This window comes from Mangifera indica, chromosome 12, assembly GCF_011075055.1.
Source record: "Mangifera indica cultivar Alphonso chromosome 12, CATAS_Mindica_2.1, whole genome shotgun sequence".
Classification (NCBI taxonomy): Eukaryota; Viridiplantae; Streptophyta; class Magnoliopsida; order Sapindales; family Anacardiaceae; genus Mangifera; species Mangifera indica.
In genome coordinates this window covers 10,850,505-10,870,700 of record NC_058148.1, presented here as the reverse complement: position 1 = coordinate 10,870,700, position 20,196 = coordinate 10,850,505, and the positions used below count along the sequence as shown (strand labels likewise).

Sequence of the window (20,196 nt, the reverse complement as noted above, 5' to 3'; positions counted from 1 at the left end):
TAATAATTTCTCCCAACACAAGTTTTCAAAAACAACATTTTTCCCTTAGGATTTTCAAACTTTCAGATTGAATTTTCTGGCTACAACCAATGATCTTCAAACGACCTCTCTTTGTCACCAGCATCTCTTCTTTCTAACAGTGCTTCTTCTCATCCTCCTTGAAGTCATCATCGATGAAGACGACTTATCTTCATCAACAACGACGTCGAGAAAGATCGCAAGGAGCATGGTCAGAAGGAAGAGATGTCAGAGAGGAAGAGACATTGTTGGGCATCATCAAAAAATTCATTCTGAAAGATTGGAAACCCTAGAGAGAAAATGTTTTTTTTTTAAACTTGAGTTAGGAAAAAATTGTTAGTTTTTAGGATTTAAAAGAGGAAAATAATATAACTAGCAGACTCAGTTAATTTTAACCATTCATGGGTAAGTAAATGAAATTTTTAAAATTAACGACGAAAAACTTAAAGGTAAAAAAGTATTTTTAGATTAAACATTGAGTGAGAAAATGTAATTCACTCTAATAAAATATTAGTCATATAACTATGTTCTTTTTAAGGAAAAAAAAAAAACTAATTTTTTACTTAATTGTCAAATTCAACATAATATTAAAGGATATTTACATCATTTTTGTTTAAATATAATGATAAAAGTAGAGATGAGAATTTTTTTTGTCCGACTTTAAAAGCCCCAACTCTAATAGAAAGAGGATTTTCTGATAAAATAGAGGGTGGAGATGAAAAAAATCTCCACAATTAGGGAAGAGCCAGAGACGAGGATGCATGTCTTCCCTCCCCACCTTGCCCTCGTTTTTGTCTGCATCCCTTTATATTAATATATTTACTTAAAATACTAATATATTTTTATAGTTTTAGATTATTTATATTTTTCAAATTTATTTAGATTTTGTTGTGTATATTAAATTGGTTAAGATATTATATTTGTGACATTTGAAATAATTGGTTGATTTTAATATATTTAATTTCGTTATTTAATATATTTATATTGTGTTTAGAATGTATAAGGAAAAAATTTTTCTTTACAAGTACAAGGAGAATATTTTTTCTCGTGGGGACAAGGAGAGGATGGGAAGGAGATTTTTTTCACAGAGAAGGGACGAAAAATTATTTTTATTCCTGTAATAGGGACGGATCAAGGACCAAGATTAATATCCCTTATGAGAACTAAGACAGGATTGAGATTCCCTCTCTGTCCCTCCCTATTATCATCCTAGATAAGAGTCAATAGTAAACTCAACAATATAATATAGAGAAGTCAAAATAAATAAAAATAAAAATGTAAGAGGTCAATTAAGAAATAATAAATTTTAAGAAGGGTTGGTATGAAGTTTTAAGAATTATTTTGATATTTTAAAGAATTTAAATTTATTAAACTATATAATTTTTCTAAGTTTAAAGGATATCAAAATATTACTTTTCATATAAAAAAGGGGTAATTCACAATTTTCAAACTCAAGGAGGTCAGGTATCTATTTTTAACTTCCCTTAGATTTGCTCCTGATAAGAGTGTAACTAATTGTCGTTGTACTTGAAGTATAAAATATTACAATAACACCCATACAAATTAAATTGTTTATGGATAATTATGCAAATATAATTTTTTAAAAATTTACTATAGGCAAACAAATATATGAGCTATGTTATTTATCCACTTTTTATATTTTGAAAATATAACTATAATATCAATATTTTGTAATATGATATTTATATTCTTAATTTATTATGTTATTTGTAAATACAACTTCATTTTTTTAAATTGATGAAACATTAAATTTTTAAATTTTCAAAAACACCTTAAATATTTTTAAATTTCAAAACAGCCTTTAAATTTTTATTAACATATCAAATTTTTAAAAATTACTATTTACCCTTAAAAATATGATTATACATTCTAACCTCCCTATCTATATTTATACTAATATTTTTTTATATAATTAATATAAATTAAGATAAACAATATTTAATAAAATTTTGAGAGTAAATTAAGATAAACAATAGTTAATTTGAGTATTATTTATTTTTTTAATAATTTTATATAAAACTAACAAAAGTTATTAACAATGCTTTTGGGAAAAATGAGTGTTTAAAAGTTTCTTTTAATGGAATAAAATTAGAATGTACAGCTATATTTTTATTAAATAGAAACAGTCAAATATATTTTTATTATATTTTCACATAAGGGAAATTGGGAATAAGCAGCAACCAACCGAGTGAATGCGGTGTTTAAGGAGACTTAATCTGTCCTTCCAATCTACCCACTGAATATTAACCCTTATAAAAAATTTGGAAACTCCTCCAAATTTGATCGATAATAAAATTCTTAGCTAGATATGAAATGGTGGAATTGCAAGTAATATGCAAAATATGAACTATGCTCCTACTGAAAAAGGAGACAGTTCATACATCTCTACTTAATTGGAAGCAACTGCAGAAACATCTGCTTTCTATATACAGTAAAAATTGCAGATGATGATGAAGTTTGTATCAGAGTTGAAACAATCTAAACACTAAAATGGAAACAGGGTATGCTGAAAATATCACTCCTTGTTCTCCTCTGGAAGTGGGGGAAGACTGCGCTCCCGGTTACCTCCACCACGAGGTTTCCTGAAATATTTACCAAGGAAATCATCTGCCAGATCAGGATACTTTCCTCTGATGAAGTTTTCTAGGCACTTGCGATACGAGAAATCATTGCTGCTGCCATCAGTAGACACAACAAAGAAGCATCTACTATCCTGGAAACTGCTGTGCTTGTTAACCTGTCATAGAAAAAGGCCCCATGCAACAAAAAAACATGTGAAGTTTCATTTCACGTGTAAACATATAAAATGGAAACTGCCGAGTTACTCACCCAGTAACCTTACTGGAAGGTACCATATAAAAATACCAAGGTTATTAACTAGGTACAGTAGCATTCGTATAATGTAGCATGTCCCTTGTCCAAAACGTAAATTGTGAGTACCATACAGCTCAAAAAGGGCCCAAATCGTTGAAAAGTATAAGTTGTAGATTTTGATTAAAATTTAAAAAAAAAAAGGTTGAGAAACTCACAGAAGAGATGGTTACAAACTTAATCACACAAATATCCTAAAAGCTTGAGGTGAGTATAAACTTGTCACAAATAACCAAAAATGGTCAACAATATATGACAAAATTTAGAAAAAAATAAAAAACAGTTTGAATGATAAGTTAGTCAACCATACCATGATATGATCAATGCCAGCACCCATTTTGACAGCTTTATCTGGATGGTAACTAAAGACATTATCGACAATAAACATTTTATCATCAGCTGTCAACTGATCCCCATCATTGTAACTGCAAAAAATTAAACCCATTATTGATTAGACGAGGGCACTGCAGACCGAAAGAAGAATATTGAGGCAATATAAGATCTAGGCAGAACCTGGTCTGAAAAGAAATAAAATCATGGGGCACCCCAGTCAAGAAAGGATGGACGAGAAAAACAAAAGAAACCAATTGCTACCTGAATCACAACTGTAATTAACTAGTATTGTTCATGAGAACAACATTAAGTTTATCAGCAATTGTAACTGTGTTGTCTTACTGCCAAAGTTAAGCTACATTACCCCCAATACGCAGCTTCCTAGGAAGAGTACCTTGGCAATGGCTTAGATTAATATCCTAAACTTTGAATACAGTGTATTGCAAGCCTACACTACTATTAATATAAGTGCAGAGAAAGAAAAAAACATGCACGAAGCTTAAAAATCCTACCCAGATTGATGCATTATTCTTCTAATTGACTGCATAATTGGCTCAACATCAAAGAGAATAGCTTGCTCCTCAGATGTGAACATGTCCAACCGTTGTCTGGTTACAGTATATTGCCCAGCAGCAGTAGAATCACTAGGCGCAGGAGACCTAGGAGGGCGATTATTCTTCCTACCTTTCCAGATGCCCCTAGCTTGCCCCCGCTGATTCTTTTCACTTTCCTTGTCACCTCTTGTTGGCATATCCCAACTAGAAGAACTTACTGGCTGGCTTGAGTCATTGGCCAAGCCTTCTGAAACCTCAGATGACTTCTGCTGACCCCATGAACTGTCATTGTTACCTCTGGCATCTGGCTCGCAGGAACTGTCATTGCCACCTTTAGAACCTTGCCCCCACGAACTGTCACTGTAGTTTTCAGTATCTTGCCCCCAAGAGCTAACATTTACCCCTCCTTTGGCACCCTGTCCCCATGAACTATCATTGCCACCTTTGGCATCCTGCCCTCTCAAACTGTCATCGCCACTTTTGGCACCTTGCCTATACAAACTGTCATTGTCACCTTCAGCATTTTGCCCCCAAGAGCTGACATTGCCACCTTTGGCACCTTTCCCCCACGACTTTTCATTGCCACATTTGGGACCCTGCCCCCATGAACTATCATTGCCACCTCTGGTACCCTGCCCCCGAAAACTGTCGTCGCCACCTTTGGCACCTTGCCCCCACAAATTATCATTGCCACCTTTGGCACTCTGCCCCCAAGAACTGTCATTACCGCCTTTGGCACCTTGCCCCCACGAACTGTCATTGCCGCCTTTGGCACCCTGCCCCCTCAAACTGTCATCGCCGCCTTTGGCACCTTGCCTCCACAAACTGTCATTGTTATCTTCAGCATTTTGCCCCCAAGAGCTGACACTGCCACCTTTGGCACCTTGCCCCCACAACTTGTCATTGCCACCTTCGGCAACCTGCCCCCATGAACTGTCATTACCACCTTTGGCACCCTTCCCCCTTGAACTGTCATTGCTGCCTTTGGCACCCTGCCCCCACGAACTATCATTGCCACCTTTGGCACCCTGCCCCCACGAACTGTCATCACCACCTTGGGAACCCTGCCCCCGCAAACTGTCATTGTCACCTTCAGTATTTTGCCCCCAAGAGCTAACATTGCCACCTTTGGCACCTTGCCCCCACAACTTATCATTACCACTTTCGGTGCCCTGCCCCCACAGACTGTCATTGCCGCCTTTGGCATCCTGCCTCCGTGAACTATCGTTGCCACCTTTGGCACCCTGCCCCCATGAATTGTCATTGCCACCTTTGGCATCCTGCCTCCATGAACTATTGTTGCCACCTTTGGCACCCTGCCCCCATGAACTGTCATTGCCACCTTTGGCACCCTGCCCCCTCGAATAGTCATCGCCGCCTCTGGTACCCTGCCTCCACGAACTGTCATTGTCCCCTTCAGTATTTTGCCCCCAAGAGCTGACATTGCCACCTTTGGCACCTTGCCCCCATGACTTGTCATTACCGCCTTTGGCACCCTGCCCCCAAGAACTGTCATTGCCACCTTTGGCACCCTGCCCCCACGAACTGTCACTGCCAACTTTGGCATCCTGCCCCCACGAACTGTCACTGCCTCCTTTGGCACCCTGACCCCACGAATTATCATTGCCACCTTTGGCAGCCTGCACCCACGAACTGTCTATGCCACCTTTGGCACCCTGCCCCCACGAATTGTCATTGCCACATTTGGCACTCTGCCCCCATGAACTGTCACTGCCATTACCACCTTTCGCACCCTGCCCCCACCAATTGTCATTGCCAACTTTGGCAGATGATGGCTCACAGGAACTGCCACTGCGACCTTTGGCACCTTGCCCCCAAGAAGTGTCATTGACATTGTCATTGCTACCTTTAGCACCCCAAGAATTATCATTTCCAGCTTTAACATCTGTACCCCAAACTGATGACAAATTTGCCACAGAAGATCCAACATTTTCAAATTTATCCCAGGTTTCATCCTTGCTCCAACTAGAACAAGAATCTGATTTTGCAAATTTACGAGTGTCCCAGTCGCCAGTGCCACTGGACCCTTTTTCCCAATTTAGTCCTTCAGACTCATTGTCCATAAAATTTTGGTTTTCAATGGTATCGTCAAAGAACGGCTTCTCAAAAGTAGAATCCTTCTCTGGGGACAAATTCCACTCCATTTCATCATCAGTCACAAGATCATCAACTTCCACACCTAGACAACCATTGTTTACTTCCTCTACACCAGCACTACCTCTCACCATGTTTAGGAAATTATAAACATCCATCTCATTCTCTTGATTGAATCCCACCTGCCAATGAAAAACAGTAACAGAATCATTGCATATCCAGGAAATTGTGAATTGTAATAGACCAAGGATAGAGTTGGATATGTGCCAAAAGAATAATGTCCAAAATCTTGGGCCTTTTAAACTTAGTGTGGATCAACATTTTTATTAATTATGAATTTAACATGTTTTGGGTTCAAAATTGTTAAAATGACTTAAGGTCAATTTAACTTGGATACCCATTACATTATTTAACCTTCATTTATCTTTTCTTCCCAATGTGGGGCTTACATATTCCAACAAATAATAAGATGCAAACTTAAAATAATACCATTTTTGGGTCCAAGAGAATATCAAATTTCGAGCCTGTTCCAACAGCTACATTCTTGCCCCAGGAAACAGATGCAACGACGCTTGATAAATTATCAGTATGACATTTTTCAGCAGCTTTCTCAAAACATTTCCTAGGAGTCTGGACAACCATACACAAGGAGAAATTTGTTTAGAAAAATTTGAGGAAGATCCTAAGTGAATATCTCAAAAGAGAATTACTTACAAACAACGTTGCTTCTGTAAATGGTACTTGAACATTCAATGAACGGGATAAAGCTTTGTAACCACCAGAATTGAAGCCAAGCAAATTTCCAGTAAATGTCATACTGTTAGCCAAGAGAATGAGATGTTCTTTTCGTACACCTTTAGCCACCATTGTCACTGAAGTTGAGAGCCGCTGCAAAAATCAGCCACAAAGTTAAGCCCCTATTAGATCTGACAACCATCAGAAAAATGAGAAAACCAATAATTGTGGTAGTTAGCTTTATTCTATCACTAACAGTAGGTTCTTCCACTTTCCATTGATTGCAAAGTAGCATGGCATTATATAAAAGCGTATAGGCTGTTTGAAAGTAAACTAATTTGAATACATCACAGATCACAAAAGCTGTTAAAAAGAAACATAAAACCCCTACAAAAAGTAATTTGACAAAGTTTAATGGAATGTAGATTTTAAAACAAGAAATCAACCATGAAAAAATATAGAAAACAAAGCTGATATAGAAAGTGACAGAAAATTATAGTTCTGCATTCATGCATGAAAAAGAAATGCCACTTCCCCTCTCAATACGTGCATATTTGTTGTACATGATATATATTGGAAAGGTTTGAAAAATCATTCAGTGCTAGAAAAAAAAAATCAGCAAATTATATACATCAATAAACACAGTCAAAACAGAATGCAGAGGAAGTACAAGTGTTATGGAAGTGGGAAGGAGGAAGCAGTGAAGAGCATTTAGAAAGGATGATCCAAAGTAAATAAAACAAACACAGGATTATACAGGATTTGTTCCAAGTTATAGAGGAAAAGTAAAGACATGGACAGATGATAGGAAAACCAGTGGAAATTAAAGCCTTTATACTGAAAGAAACAAATTGAAAACCAGTAGACAATAGAGAAATAAGGCAGAGATAGGGCTGATTTCAAGTCGAGCTAAGCTCGAGCTCGGCTTGATTTGCAATAATTGAGCTCAAGCTCACTGCAAATAAGCTTGAACTCAGTTGGAGCTCGAGTTTTAACTAACTCGTTATTAAAACGACGTCGTTTTAATATATATTGGTCAAAACGATGTCGTTCTATATCAAAATTTTAGTTTGCGAGTTTGAAAAGTAGCTCAAGCTCGATTAGGGCTAGCTCGTTTCGAGCTCGTTTGGGTTGAGCTCAAGGTCGAACTCAATTTAAATCCAGCCTTAGGCAGAGACATGGCTAGACTTACTAACTTGAAGAACACAATGTGGAAGGTGGCATGAATTATGGATACCAACCATGAAACAGTGCAGTGGTTGATGTTAGACTTTAATGTCAACAAGCAATAGTATTATCACTAAAATAAAAATAAGAAAGAGAATTTTTTATAACAAAAGGGAGCATAGAATGCACAACAGTAGCTATCAGTAAACACCACAAAATATCTGACTCTTAATAAAAACCAAGAGGCAAGTCCTTGTTACCTGAATTGCTTGTTCAAATGCACAAGCAATCCCAAGCAGTTCCTGAATTTGCTTGATCGCATATGGTACAGAACGTCTGGTGTCAATTAAATCAAGCACAGGAAGACAGGAGTCCAAGATGATCCTCCATGCATCACCACTTTGCTTGACAACTGATTTCTCAAGAACAACATCAATGGCCAATTCACCCTGCTGAGTCTTGTTAGGGTTCCTAATCCATGTTGTCGTGTCTGGACTGATCCAGATAATATTTGCTGAGCTAATCCGAGGGTCACCTGTACATTAAAGAGACGGAATCTATAGACATGAAACCACTGACATCATATTGAGATAAGATAAAAACCATTAGAGATAAATTACTGAACATAGTAGTGAACATAAAACATGGCAAACGTCAAGGATAAAATTACCAGGTTCAATACATAACAAAATGTAAATGAACTTCATTTTCATTCTATCTGCGTTCACCCTCTATTAGTTCCTCTTTAAAGGAGGCAAGCAATAATCACCCTCAATGATACTAAAAACCCATAGAATATAGTTAACAAACTTTGAGTCCCAAGAACAACCATACAGAGAGCACTTCAACATAGGAGATTATTGTAACATACAGTGAGGAATATATAATAGCCAACAGAAAAAGTAGAAAACAGTAGTGTTCTCAAATATGTATTAAAGATAGACATTTTTAGCATATACACCAGATACAAAAGTGAATGAGAATAAATATATTATTGAGACCTTTCCATATTATTGGGTCTGGGTCCACCCATGACGGGTCGACCAGACCTGGTTTATTTTAAACTGCCGAGGGCAGTTAGTGTAGGGCATTATTGGTAGTTGGACATCTATTTATATGTCCAAACTGTCTCTCCAAATATAATGAACGATATTTTTTGTTTAACAGAAGAAAATCCTTCTTCTCCACCACACACCAAACAAAAGCACAGAGAGATCACATCTCCCAAAGGAATGCAGTATGTGAGGCAAATTGGGCTGAGGAAATGACTCAAGTCAACACCTCGCGTCGTATTCGAATGGGCTTTGCCGGAAACCGGGATCCGGGTACATGTATTTATGTTTACTGTAATTTACAGAATTCAATTTGGCATGTTTAATTGTTTCCAACATATATGCTGTGTTATTATTGGGGTAACAATTTAGTGATCCTCAATAAACATAGAAGTTCTTAAGCATATGCCACATTAATTGCCCTGAGACTAAATTCTCATTGTCTAAATTTAACCTCAGTTTTTGCAAAAAAGACTAATATTAGATACCATAAAATGCATTTATTTATTAAATATACCTTTGATAATTGTGTCCAAGAGAACTGGGTAAATAATGTTGGCAAAGATATATGAAACTTTATCCAACTGATTCTCACTTGCATCTTGAAAAAAGAACATCAAGCATGGCATGTCAGAACATTCTTCATCACAAGTACGCTGGAAGGAGCAGGATTCACTGACAAGAAAGAAGCAGACATTAAATGCTTGACATGATTTGGAACTTAATAGCAAAGGAAGAATAATAAGCAATTAATAAAGCACACAGGAGGGCAGTAAAGGATTACAAAAATACATAATGCTAGGTTATGTAAATAATTAACACATGCCAACAAAAACCAACACAAATTCATTCCTTTAACAGAGTTTGAGCATGTTTTGGAAAGTATTTTCCAAAATCTACTAGGTTCCTAATCCACAAATAGATGAGTAAACTTCTTGGACCAAGCAAAGACTATAATCAGAATGCTAAGATTAGCACCTAATTCCCAACCATTTTCCACAGAGTACTTTCAAATGAGACATTTTCAGTACTGATCTTTAAAAGAAACTACATATAAAGGCAATCTAATTCTCCTACAGATAAAGCAATGAAAACAAAGAATCCAAATAAATAGTTGCAGCCTCACTCTTCTTTCATGACACATTCTATCACATCAAATCCCAAACAAATTTTTTATTTCTCTTTATAACAATAATTGAACTTTTAATTAAAGAAAATTAATATATAAAAAGATAGACATCACAATAAACTCCCTGAAAGAGGAACTCACCTCTTAAGTATTATGTTCAACAAAAGGTATATATTACTAATTAAAATCACAATAAAAAATTACAAGATGACAAAACTAACCTGACAGACAAAAAGCTATTCTTAAAATAATGAACATATTTTTTCAGCTTTTTCTTCTTGCAGCATGCTTTGATTGTATCTTGACACTTCTGAAGAATCTCTTGTGTGCCAATTTCCAACTCTTTTAGCCGAGCCTGTTGAACAAAGATCAAATCATTAACAAAATCAAGCTTTCTTGCCACTGAAGAAATAGCTTCTTACGACAAATTATACTCCAAAAGTTACAATGACTTATTATCACATATAAACCTGATTGAGATGAACATGTGCAACAAGGCCTGAATCAGTTTCAAAATTTTCTAATAATGGTCGGTCTTTCTTGTACCTGATAAAAAACAAGATTAAAAAAATTGTCAATTTGAATTTCAGCATCACATCAAGTTTATGGTACTAATTAGACAAAATCTAACGATAAAATTTAGAAGTACTGATAGCAAGAAAAGAAAAGGTAACGAAAGCTATTGGTACTACGTGTAGGCATTATATTTCACATATATGATACAAGCCATAAAAGTGGTGTAAACAAATATAGAAATAATTATACTAGAATAAGCAAGAAGACTCTTACTCCAGCTATTCAACAATAAACAAAAAATTTGGTGCAATAATTACATAAAAGGTAGCTAACGTCAATCCTCTACAATATAAATATGTGCAACAATAATTCAAAAACTAGGTATTAAAGAGTTAAATCAAAATTTTGTTTAGCATAAATGTTATGTTTCAGATAGGATTTAATCATAGAGATAAACAAACAGCAATTAAATCAGACTGAAACAACCCAGGATTGCACAATTTCATAGATAAACTTATAGTACCACAGACCCTACAAATCATTATTTTTTCTCAGAACCAACCACAAGACCTATACAATCACAAAAATATAGACCAGCAAAGCAAACATTAATAATCTTTTTCAAATGAAGCAAAGACACAAGTCATGTTCAATAAATAATAAAGCATTGATGCCATACATTACATAATCAGATCATGCACATAAATATGTATCTCTGACAATTCCTAGATGAGAAAAAAATAAATATGAAAAAATGACAGGACATACTCAATCAAGAATTCAACTGCAGTGTCTTTAAGGCTGACCCTTTTTAAGTGATTTAAGACTGTATAAGCAGCATGTTCTTGGCAGTGCTTCCTCCCACAATCACAGACATTCAAGTACAGAATAACACGTCGATCAATTACATCATTCTTGAAACCAACTGTACAAAGAAGTATTTCCTGAAAAGAATAAATAAGTTTTATGACAGAATTATTATTTGATCTTCATGGAATATTTAGAGACAAATTAGTTATGAACAAAAGACACCAGAAGAAAACTAGGTAACTCGCTACCTTCATCATATCCCATGAGGAATTGCTACTCGGTGAAGAATCGAGAACTGCCTTATATGCAGGATTTGACATTGCAGTCGCAGCAAGCACACCAACGGGTTCACCAGCAGGGACCGAACTTTGAGATTTACTTCCTGACTTCACCCCATACTCAAATTGGATAATAGAATTGCTACAAAAGTGTCTAACAGTCCCATCGTAACATATAACAACATCACGAAGTACAGCCATCAAGTTCTTGAACAAGGTTCCAGGTTCAGACAATCCCCTGGATGATCTGACAATAATTTCACGAGTGCAAATGGAATGCACCATCTCCTCATATGGATCTAAACCATGAAAAAAACAACCCTTGACTAATCCATACTTAGCAGATGGATAAATAATATCCAAAGGATATTTGCTCTCAAAATGAGAGGCAACGTCCTCAAACAAAGTCTTTGAATAGAATTTCCCCTTATCCAAAAGCTGCAAGCCCAAGAAGCCAATTTGCTGCACTACCTTGCTAACAGCTGAATCACTTTTAGAGTCTATCAAATCCCCCACTGCAGATGAATTTAAGATAAACTTTGCAACCGATGATTTAACATTCCGAATGTCCTTTTCAAGTTGCAACTCTGCCAGCTCATTGTGTGTGGATCTCAAGCGATGAAGCAAAGGATAAATCTTTTGAATGCCCTTTTCAACATTGTGCAGAGCAGCCTCGGACATGGAAAAGTCTTCCAAGCCAACACTGAAGCCTTCCATGAAAAGATTTTCCATAAGAAAGGGCTGTAGAGAGTCAAAGAACTTTAAAACCTCTACAGGACCCTTCTCAAAGAAAATGGTTGTTACAATCTCGTTTATCAGGGACTGTATGATGTCCCTATTAAAATCAAGCTCCAACACTTCACTTCTACGAATCAGGTATCTGTCATCGGAGCAGTCAAAGCAATCAGGCAAAATAGCTTGTAGCATCTGTGATGCAGTCCAAACAGAGCCAAGACTTTTACACTTCATCAATGCAGGTGGTGGTAATGGGGACAAGACAAACATTGCCAATTGTTGTGCAACTTCTTTCTTCAAGACAAACTTCTTAAACAATACTTTTAACGACAACAATGAATCAGTAGCCAGTTGCAAATTGAGATAACCGCTATGGGAGCTAAGCAACTGTTTCTCCACTGAGAAAAGCTCAACAACTTCAGCCTTTGCAGCAAGGGACTGAGGATAGAATAGATGGATACAATCACCATCAAAATCTGCACTCAAAGGACCGCAGATAAGAGGATTTATCTTCACTGTATGGTCATCATGTATATACACCGAAAGTGCTTGTAGTGAATGTTTGTGTGTAGTGGGAGGCCTATTTATAAATACTATATCACCATCCATAATTCGTCGGTGCACCACTTGGCCAATTCTAAGGAAGGTATGCCCCTTAGAACCTTCTCTTAGGGAATATCTTGATGACCCATCTCCATAGGTAAGACACAACTTGTTATCTACCAGCTCTTGTAGATACTTAATGTTGTGCGAATTCACCCTCTCTTCAAAAGTAATTCTTTGGGCAATCTCAAAAGGGACACCAATTTCATTCACCCTCTTATAAGTGTCTCCGGTGATTACACTGCGAGACGAGAACCCTGAGCCCTTCCTTATAAACAAAGTTCTCATTTTTTCTAACCAGGCCTTTGTTGAAGATATAGAATCGTGGCTAATCCCATATCGTGCATCTATATCGCGAGATGCTTTTGCAGTACCCCTTATTTCCAAATATTGAGCAACTGCTGATTGCAAATCAGCAGCTTCAACTTCATGCGATTCAAAATTTGGAGCACCTGACCTGGAACTTTTAATGATCTCCACTTGCTTCAAAACTTTCTTAAGCATTGTCATGGAAAGATCCTAGAGTCAAAGACGTGGAAGACAGCAGTAAAAATACATCATGAGTTTAACCATGAAAAATATAGAAGCAAAGTGGCAAACAAACTGATTTGCACATGACTGGCTTACCGAAGACATGACACTAACACCATCAGATATATCTGGCACAGACAAACAGTTAGGAGGAACAGGTAAATGCTCCAGAATGTATCCATCTTGAGGGAAATAACCTTTCCCAGAAAGTTTCTTTCTACTCTCTGCAGGAATTCTTTTGAGCATTTCCTTCACCTGTACATTATTGTGCCCCACAGGGAAATAGAATATTAATTTTGAAGTAAGAATTTCATAAAAAAGAGTCAAGAAAACATATAGAAGCAATTTTATGTCAACAAAATTTTCATGAAACTGAGAACATTCTACCATCCCAAAAGCAAAATTCTCAACAAACAAAGAAACACTTGAGACTGCAGTTGCCCATGACACCCTAACTACCAAGAAAGAAACAACTTTCACAACATAAGACAACAAAAAATTAAAGGCAATAGTCTCCACACTATTCTTACACAACATCACAAACCAACAAAGAGATAAACAAACATTTCATATTAGTTCATTTCACTTGGATTTAGGCTTATTAATGTAACTGCAAAATGCCCAAACCCACAATGCAGATAAAAAACTTAGCCACTCCTGACTGGCACAATCTAGCTTACATTGTAATCCATAACAATAAATTTCCACATTTCTGAATTATGAGATTAGAATACATGACTATACACACTGATAAAACATAAGCGACAACCAAAAGGACCAAACAAAAAAGAGAGAAAAAAGATGAAATCTCAAACTTAACATATAAAAAGAACAGAGGAACAAGAAATAACGCACAAAAAGGTAAATGAAAATAAAATTTAACCAAGATATAGTGACTTCTAATTAACCACCAAAACAACATAGCACCAACATTAATAACAAAAAAGACTGAAGAACAAAACATGAAAGCAATAGATGCCAAACCTCACAAGGAAGTAAAGTTCGAGTTAATCTGTCACCATAGCGAAAACCATATCTTTCTAAGAAGTTCCAAAAGCCATGACTTAGTCTAAACTTAGCTGGAAGCTTCAATTGCAAACAAGAAGCACCATTTGTTGTTTTAACCTCTTCAATTGAAATCAGAATGGTGTCCTACATGAAAAGTAGGGAAAAAGATTAAAAGACAAAATGGACAGAAACCGTAATTACAAGGAAATCATCCTATTTACCATTTCTTCCAAATGTTAGCAAAACTAGAACCAGAGGTAAAACTAAATCTTCATCAAATTTAAAAGCATGAAGTACTCCAAGTAGAAAGGCTGTTTATTAAGAGATAAACCAAATTATGAAATGAAAAAGGTAATTTTTGAGTGTGACAATTGACATTTATGATCTTCGTAAATTCATTCACTTCCAAAGATTACCGAAGAAAAATATATGATGTTAATGACAAAACAGGAACAAAACGCTTTCAGATGTCCACATTCGTCAACTTCTGCCTTTTCTATTCCCCATTTAAAAAAAAAAGAAAGTTACAACAGTAACATTTCTAATAATAAACCTAATACTACACATTTATTAAGGTTCTATGTATACAACATGAAATCAGAAAGGATAATATGAACAGTAAATATTGTAAGGTGTCAGGCTTTAGTATGATAATTTAAACAAATATGATGAAACCTATAGACAATAAGTAAACCCAAATTTAATTGGATAGTAATTATTTATTCTAAATGCAGAATCTTTAGCCAACCAAGTTCTCTCAACCATTAACGGGCCCCAAGAAAATTCCCTATAAACAAGTTTCCAACATATAAAAGAACATATATATTGAAGCAACATCTGAAGTTAGTAAGACACAAATACAATAATTAAAAGATTCTTTTAAAATTCCAACCAGAAAAGGAGTATCTGATGAGATCAAAGAGGGTACAATTTGTCTTGATAAGAAATTCGGAGATGTGTATTACTATGAAAAAAGCATAGTGTATAACATATCCACCAGTACAAAAATGATCCATCTAACTAGGGTCAAAAGCTTTACAAAGACTATCATGAGCTTGTATAACCAGTGCAAAAACAACAAAACCAAAAGGAGAGATCACTGCAGCTTTAAAGATCCTAGAAAACCCAAAAAAACTAGGAAAGAAAATAATAGTTCTTTGAGATTACAATGAGGAACTAAAATCACTAGGCTGTCCCTCAAGGTTATCCTATATTGATATCAACTTTCACTGCTTTTATTATCATAATTTGTCAGTATCAAACTAAGCCACAATTAATATGATTGTCCAGGGATGTTAAGGACTAGTGTGCTCAGGCAGTTCAATGAGATATTGTTTTGAACAACATTTCACATCATGCATCAAGATGGTTTTCAGATAATAATTATGTCATGGAGGGAAGAGTAGTTGTTCAACCATTTATATATTTTTAAATTTGCAACAGAATAAATGTTTATAAACCTATCTAATATGGCCCAATAAACTCATTTCACCCAAACTAAAATCCTTTAAAGAAAAGTGGACCTCACATCTTAAATAGGACAAAGGAATTTTTCCATCGAATTTAGGACAAATCAGAAAGTAGCCTTGGCACGAGAGTATTGTAAGTTAATTCAAATTTGTAAATTAGATCATAGACCCTAAAAGATGCAGAAGAAATGACAACATTAATTTAATAGTTCCCAAATACAAGCAAAATTATGATACTTGTGCAACTATGTCTACTATCTTTTTCATTGATTTTTAAAATAAATCATTATAACGAGAGAAAAGGGGAGCAAAAAACATTACCAACAAAGACTTTAAATACAGTGACCTCAGATATAATGTCTAGATAAAGTAAACAAAGAATCCGAAAGTAGACTAACAAATAAAAGAGTTCAACATTTACATACCTCACAACATGAAGGTAACAATTTCTGTGCAACACCGCTGTCCTTGACTGGAAACTGAAAGGGACAAACCCATAATATAAAACATATGAAATTCAAACAAATGATAGCATGCTTTGAAGCGCTATACGAAATTCACACGAAAATGGAAACCAAAGGACCAAATTAACAAAATTAACATGAAAATGGAAACCAAAGCGCTATACAAAATTAACATGAAAATGCAAGTGTGTGAGGAATAACAAGTCTCAGTATTTCCAATACCATAAGGATGTTACAAGTCACTACTCTCACACAGCAAGAGTTAATACATACATAAACAGTAAAATAAATGTGCTATTCAACCAAAATGATAAGATAAACACAGAACTTATAAAGTTGGAAGGGAGAACTAACAAGCAAGTTCAATTTAATTACTAATTACAATTGTTTCATCATAGTTTCTGAAGGTATTCCAAAGGCATGCCTTGAATGCATCAAATGGTTATTTCATCTTCCTCAGTTGATACAAAAAATGTCAAAAGGAACATATAAAGCGAAGACACATATACCTTGTTCCTCTTCAATTTTAAGCACTTCAAACAGAGTAAGCTCAACAACTTTTTAAGTTCACTGATATGACTAGGATGATATATTGGTATTGGTAATTCAATGTATCCGAAATGACCTGAAAGAAACAAAATGGACAAAGCTTCGAGTTAACTTCTAAAAACTGCCTATGACGATGCAAAATTTGCATCAGGTTCATACAAAATAAGATTTAAAAAAAAAAATTAGAACTTACACACCTTCACATTTACCAGGCTCAGAAGTACCACAGGATTCACATCTACCAAATTCAAGTGGTAGGCCAAGGAAAGGATTTCCCAGTAGCTGACTAGGATGGCCAATAGAAGAATCACTGATTGATGCTGTACACTAGAGGTAAAAAAAAACAGAAAAAGAAAAAAGAAAGATATCAATGGAACTTGCAAAATGTTTCAATGTAAACAAATCAAAAGGGTTGTAGCTTGGCGACATAATTGCCTCTAGGAAGTGATTTTCCTGTTAATTTTAGCATTAATCAAATGATTAATAGAACTCAAACTTTGAATGGCAAATAAACAAAAATAGCATCCTCATAGCAATTGCCAAATATAATTACTTGAAATTTTATTGTATTCTTTGCCAATTATACACATCATATGGCTACATATACAAATGTTGGGCCCACCCCTAATAGCTTAAGCTTTTGGACTGAATTTCCTAGAATGTATTAGAGCCAACATTGCTAACAGCCACCCCACCCGCTAGTTTCAGTTGCCAGGAATGCCATTAGGCCAAGTTCTTTTCCTAGAATAGCATAATAATATATTCCACATGTGAAGCATTTGCTATAGCTAATTACAACAGTACCTAAACTTTGGTGAAAAAAGATCATATCACAAGTATCCGTGCGCTTATCAATGTAATAAAGCTACAAATGATTCAAGACTTCTCTAACAACAGTTAAAGACACAAGTTAGTAGAAAAAAAATGAAGGATTGATAAAACAATGTATTTCAACTCACAATTTCCTTCTGAGTAGCCAAGCCAAATCTGATTCCAACTATCTGCCCATCTAAAATAGTTGATGATGAGTTGTCTTCCATTTCTTTTGAAGTAAACTTTGAAATAATACTGCAGACCAAAAGAGCAAATGTAGCACCAATCAAAATCAGATAAAGGAATGCAAAATGTAAAATATTTAATGAATGTATGTCAATGCAAAAGGAAAGAAAATTTCAACTCATCACTTCAGAAAACATCAAGTGATTGATACAATATCACCAATTAATTTTTGAATCCTTCAAATACTGAAACTGACAGAAACAGCCGCTCCAACATTATGAACTGAGAAAATGCATAAATCTGTATAACAATTAAAATCAGCACTAATGAAAATATTTGCTTAATACATAATTAGATCAAAGCAATAATATCCAGTAAACAAACCGATAATTTGAGTAGTAAACATATGAAGTATAATAAAAGGAAAGAAACAGTACAAATCACAAAAGCAAATTCTAAAATGTATATTATCAGAGTTAAGTAGTAAATTTTAAAATGTAAATTATCAGAAATTCCAAATCTGCGCAAAAGCATGCATTAAAGACACACTCTAAAATCAATTCACAAACTTAAAAAAAAAATAAAAATAATATAATCTCTTTGATCAACAAATCGAGGTGATTTTTTTCATTTCCATTTCCTCAACTTTTTCACCATCCAAACACAAGTAGAAAGTACAAAAACATAAACAAATAAATAAAAAAATCATCACCAAATAAATTCCAACTGTGCAAAACATGCATAAAAACACACAATAAATTTAGTTCACAAACTTCTCCAAAATGATAAAATGAAGTCTCTTTAAACCCTCAACAAAACCCAAGTGGTTTTTTTCATTTCCATTTCCTCAACTTTCTCACCAACCAAACACAGTAAAAATTTACAAACAAATGACAAACATTATCACCAAATAAGATCCAAAACCGAGGAACAGCACGATTAGAAACACGGACTTCTTTAAAAGTTAATGAAAAAATCTCTGTAAATCGGCGACAAAATCCCGGTGATATTTTAACTTTCATTTTTTCAATTCCATTTGCTCTACTTTCTCACCAAACAATCACAAGCAGAAATGACTAAACAGAAACACACAAACAACAAACATTGCCAGCAATTTTCTGTGTCTCTACTGCGACTCTCTTCCTCGAGACGTTAAACCTAATTTCATAAAACTAAAACGAAAACAGAGCAAATAATTCAAAGTAAGCAAACGAAAACCCAAATAATAAGAGAAAGAAACAAATCAAAACCATTTGTTTCATCTTTTCAAATTATTTCGAAGAAAAAAATCAGAAAATCCTCACGAAACAACACAAAATGTCACACTTTCCCCAAGTTTTCCGCCATACAAGCACTAATAAACAAAATGCAAAAGAAAAGAAATACCAAGTCCCAGCTCAGTCTCTCGCTTTCCACTGGACTTTGACTGTAATTTTATACCTAAAAATTAACCTAAAATCCCAAAAAAAAAAAGGCAAAAAAACAAATAGGGTTTTCTGTTTTCCCTTAACAGCTTCGAATACAGAAAATCGAAGGAAAAATTAGAAGAAAGCTAGAGACTTGAACGTTTTCAGTGTTTCGTTTTGTTTGTGCTGTACGAAATTGAAGTTCATGTTTTAATTTTTACTTTACTCTATACACTCCTGTGCTGCTCAACTTTTGGGAACTGTAAAGGTTTTGTGGGCGTCCAAAGTACAAATTTGCACCTCAGCGGGTTTTTTTGTTTGTTCATTTTCCTTAAATGGCATTTTTTGCTTACCATGTGGAGGGTAAAATGGGAATGTCAGGAAATGATTGTTCTAAACATTGATGTGATGGTGCGGACCCCAGTTAAATTAATCTAGCATGATTAGTATGTGTACGAAATTGCCCTTAAAACTGTTTTATTCCTCCGTAAAAGGTATAAATTGTTCTTTGAGTGAAGGGTGAAATGGTAATGTCAAGTACGTTGAATAACCATGGTTAAGCTTAACTTAAACTAGGGTAAACTATAGATCAATCTATTTTCACTGAGTGATTTTCAAAATTTTTAGGCAAAGTGACTTTTTTCACGATTTGATGAAATGATTTATTTTTATTTATTAAATTTAAAAAAATTAATTTTTTATTTATATATTAATATTAATTATTAATTTTAATAATTATAAATATGTATATTATTTTTTAAATATTATAATAAAAATATATTATAAAATATTAATAATATTTTTTAAATCTATATTAAAAGTAAGTATATATT

The 20,196-nt window shown here is 34.7% G+C and overlaps 1 protein-coding gene across 1 annotated transcript; it reads right to left on the bottom strand.

Annotated features, from left to right (window-relative positions):
- Positions 1–2,373: 2,373 nt before the first annotated feature.
- LOC123192837 (DNA-directed RNA polymerase V subunit 1) lies at positions 2,374–19,615 on the bottom strand. The gene is made up of 18 exons (XM_044605494.1): positions 19,344–19,615; positions 17,918–18,026; positions 17,156–17,285; positions 16,919–17,034; positions 16,371–16,424; positions 14,453–14,620; positions 13,565–13,723; positions 11,570–13,456; positions 11,280–11,455; positions 10,466–10,541; positions 10,217–10,350; positions 9,384–9,541; positions 8,075–8,349; positions 6,627–6,800; positions 6,402–6,542; positions 3,756–6,094; positions 3,221–3,335; positions 2,374–2,776 (listed from the first exon to the last, which is right to left on the bottom strand). Exons 2-18 carry the CDS (start codon positions 17,996–17,998, stop codon positions 2,555–2,557), a joined length of 6,405 nt encoding a protein of 2,134 aa, XP_044461429.1. The 5' UTR covers positions 17,999–18,026; positions 19,344–19,615; the 3' UTR covers positions 2,374–2,554.
- Between the last annotated feature and the right edge of the window lie 581 nt (positions 19,616–20,196).